This window comes from Limulus polyphemus, unplaced genomic scaffold, assembly GCF_000517525.1.
Source record: "Limulus polyphemus unplaced genomic scaffold, Limulus_polyphemus-2.1.2 Scaffold7217, whole genome shotgun sequence".
NCBI lineage: Eukaryota > Metazoa > Arthropoda > Merostomata > Xiphosura > Limulidae > Limulus > Limulus polyphemus.
In genome coordinates, this window is record NW_013672827.1 from 1 (window position 1) to 3,590 (window position 3,590).

At 33.0% G+C, this 3,590-nt stretch overlaps 1 protein-coding gene across 1 annotated transcript in view; it reads right to left on the reverse strand.

Annotated features, from left to right (window-relative positions):
• Positions 1 to 637: 637 nt before the first annotated feature.
• Positions 638 to 3,590, reverse strand: part of LOC106474432 (dynein beta chain, ciliary-like) — a gene marked incomplete at its 3' end in the record, with an annotated part of 43,131 nt that continues 40,178 nt past the window's right edge. Inside the window, exon 19 of the mRNA XM_022402740.1 lies at positions 638 to 885. Coding sequence (XP_022258448.1) covers positions 638 to 885 — 248 coding nt within the window. The remainder of the gene's footprint in view (positions 886 to 3,590) is intronic.

Below are 3,590 nucleotides of genomic sequence, written 5' to 3' on the forward strand. Positions count from 1 at the left end.
AACTACAATGGTAACAGTACTTACTGGAGTAGAAAGTGTATCAGAAAATATGGGACAACTACAATGGTAACAGTACTTACTAGAGTAAAAAGTGTATCAGAAAATATGGGACAACTACAATGGTAACAGTACTTACTGGAGTAGAAAGTGTATCAGAAAATATGGGACAACTACAATGGTAACAGTACTTACTGGAGTAAAAATGTATCAGAAAATATGGGACAACTACAATGGTAACAGTACTTACTGGAGTAAAAAGTGTGTATCAGAAAATATGGGACAACTACAATGGTAACAGTACTTACTAGAGTAAAAAGTGTGTATCAGAAAATATGGGACAACTACAATGGTAACAGTACTTACTGGAGTAGAAAGTGTATCAGAAAATATTGGACAACTTCAATGGTAACAGTACTTACTAGAGTAAAAAGTGTGTATCGGAAAAGTGCTTACACTCTCAAAATGTTTTATAATGTTCTGAACTGAATGATATGTAGTTGAAACCTTAAAATGTATATTCACACAAAACCATCACACCAGTTAACTACATCATGGTTTCTAATAGGGCTTTAAAAATGTCAGAAAACCAAATTATTTTAATCAAACAAATCTAGAGTTTATTATAAACTGTTGTTACTTCATGTCATCTACCTGAGATGATGTAGACAACAACTTCTGCAATCCATTCTCCAAACGTTGGATTTTTGATTGAAGTTCCTGATTCTTATTCCTCAGTAGATTGCCGTACAGCTTGATCTGCTCCAGAAAGCTCTTAGGAGTGGTATAATTATAGCGTCTTTCATTGGTTAGATATAAAGCACTGATATCATTCACTGACGTGTGAACAAAGGCCATAAACTTAGCTATTGGCTCTCTCAGTTCTTCCTTTGGGAAAAAGAAATAACTATTTAAAGGAAATACATCCTGAACATTTTCAATATATCTTAACAATTCTAATACTGAGGTTTGTAACAGCATAGAGGTATGAATGTTGTATCATCAGGTTCACTGATCTCCCTATAAAATGTGAGTTCTTATAACAAATAAAGAGACTGTGTACAACATATAGCCCAGTGAAACAAACTTTATTCAAACACATACACAATCAAAGTTAAAGGTAAGTGTATTTTATGTGAACCAAACTTTACTCACACACATACACAATCAAAGTTAAAGGTAAGTGTATTTTGTGTGAACCAAACTTTACTCACACACATACACAATCAAAGTTAAAGGTAAGTGTATTTTCTGTGAACCAAACTTTACTCACACACATACACAATCAAAGTTAAAGGTAAGTGTATTTTCTGTGAACCAAACTTTACTCACACACATACACAATCAAAGTTAAAGGTAAGTGTATTTTCTGTGAAACAAACTTTACTCACACACATACGCAATCAAAGTTAAAAGTAAGTATATTATTTGGCACCTTGCTGAAAATTTCTCAGTATGTTGAAAGCAAATCAATATCTGCAATCATATTAAATCAATGTGTTCCACACTTAGGAAACATAACATTATATACTAAAAAGAATGTGATTCTTCTTTTCAGGTCACAGTTACTACCTATGTGACCGATGGTCACTCTCACTCAGAACAAGGCATGTTATATCCCTGGGGCATCACCTGATTTACTGGTAGAAATGATCACTGCCTCTTTCCATACAGTATGTTCTAAATCAAAGAAATGATTCCCACAAAAATGGCCTAGTTCTATAAGGGTGAGAGACTCTTAGTGGCTCTCTGGTTGATATACTTAATATATCAACTTTTAATTATTAGTTTTTATTATTTATATTTTATATTTTTATTGTTTTACTATAATGGTTGTGCTACAGAGTATTAATTTTATCTTATTTTTGTTATTATAAAGATTATTTCACTTTGTTAAATTATTTTATGGATTTAGGACAACATTCACATCACATTTAATATGCTATGGTCATTACTAGGTATATATATCTTTAGTTTTGATCTATGTAGGTAGCTTGCTCTGATCAGAAGTTAATATTAAATATTAATTCCACATTACAGCTACACACAATACGTAAAACAATCTTGAAAACTTTATATATTAACTGAGAGGGTAGGAAATATACGGTATGCCTACATATCACAAGGGTATCTAACAGTCAATATCAAAATGTTTACAAAGATGGTGTGATAATCTCAAGGATAAAGTTAGCACATACCACAAGGGTATTTAACAGTCAATAACAAAATGTTCACAAAGATGGTGTGGTAATCTCAAGGATAAAGCTAGCACAAACCACAAGGGTAATCAACAGTCATTATCTAAATGTTTACAAAGATGGTGTGGTAATCTCAAGGATAAAGCTAGCACATACCACAAGGGTATTTAACAGTCAATATCAAAATGTTCACAAAGATGGTGTGGTAATCTCAAGGATAAAGCTAGCACATACCACAAGGGTATTTAACAGTCAATATCAAAATGTTCACAAAGATGGTGTGATAATCTCAAGGATAAAGTTAGCACATACCACAAGGGTATTTAACAGTCAATATCAAAATGTTCACAAAGATGGTGTGGTAATCTCAAGGATAAAGCTAGCACAAACCACAAGGGTATTTAACAGTCAATAACAAAATGTTCACAAAGATGGTGTGGTAATCTCAAGGATAAAGCTAGCACAAACCACAAGGGTAATCAACAGTCATTATCTAAATGTTTACAAAGATGGTGTGGTAATCTCAAGGATAAAACTAGCACATACCACAAGGGTACTTAACGATCAATATCAAGATGTTTACAAAGATGGTGAGGTAATCTCAAGGATAACTCAAGGATAACATACCACAAAGGTATTTAACAGTCAATATCAAAATGTTCACAAAGATAGTGTGGTAATCTCAAGGATAAAGCTAGCACATACCACAAGGGTACTTAACAGTCATTATCTAAATATTTACAAAGATGGTGTGATAATCTCAAGGATAAAGCTAGCACATACCACAAGGGTACTTAACAGTCATTATCTAAATGTTTACAAAGATGGTGTGATAATCTCAAGGATAAAGCTAGCACATACCACAAGGGTAATCAACAGTCATTATCTAGATGTTTACAAAGATGGTGTTGTAATCTCAAGGATAAAACTAGCACATACCACAAGGGTAATCAACAGTCATTATCTAAATGTTTACAAAGATGGTGTGGTAATCTCAAGGATAAAGCTAGCACATACCACAAGGTACTTAACAATCAATATCAAGATGTTTACAAAGATGGTGTGGTAATCTCAAGGATAAAGCTAGCACATACCACAAGGGTACTTAACAGTCATTATCTAAATATTTACAAAGATGGTGAGGTAATCTCAAGGATAAAGTTAGCACATACCACAAGGGTAATTAACAATCATTATCTAGATGTTTACAAAGATGGTGTGGTAATCTCAAGGATAAAGCTAGCACATACCACAAGGGTAATTAACAGTCATTATCTAAATGTTTATAAAGATGGTGTGGTAATCTCAAGGATAAAGCTAGCACATACCACAAGGGTAATTAACAGTCATTATCTAAATGTTTATAAAGATGGTGTGGTAATCTCAAGGATAAAG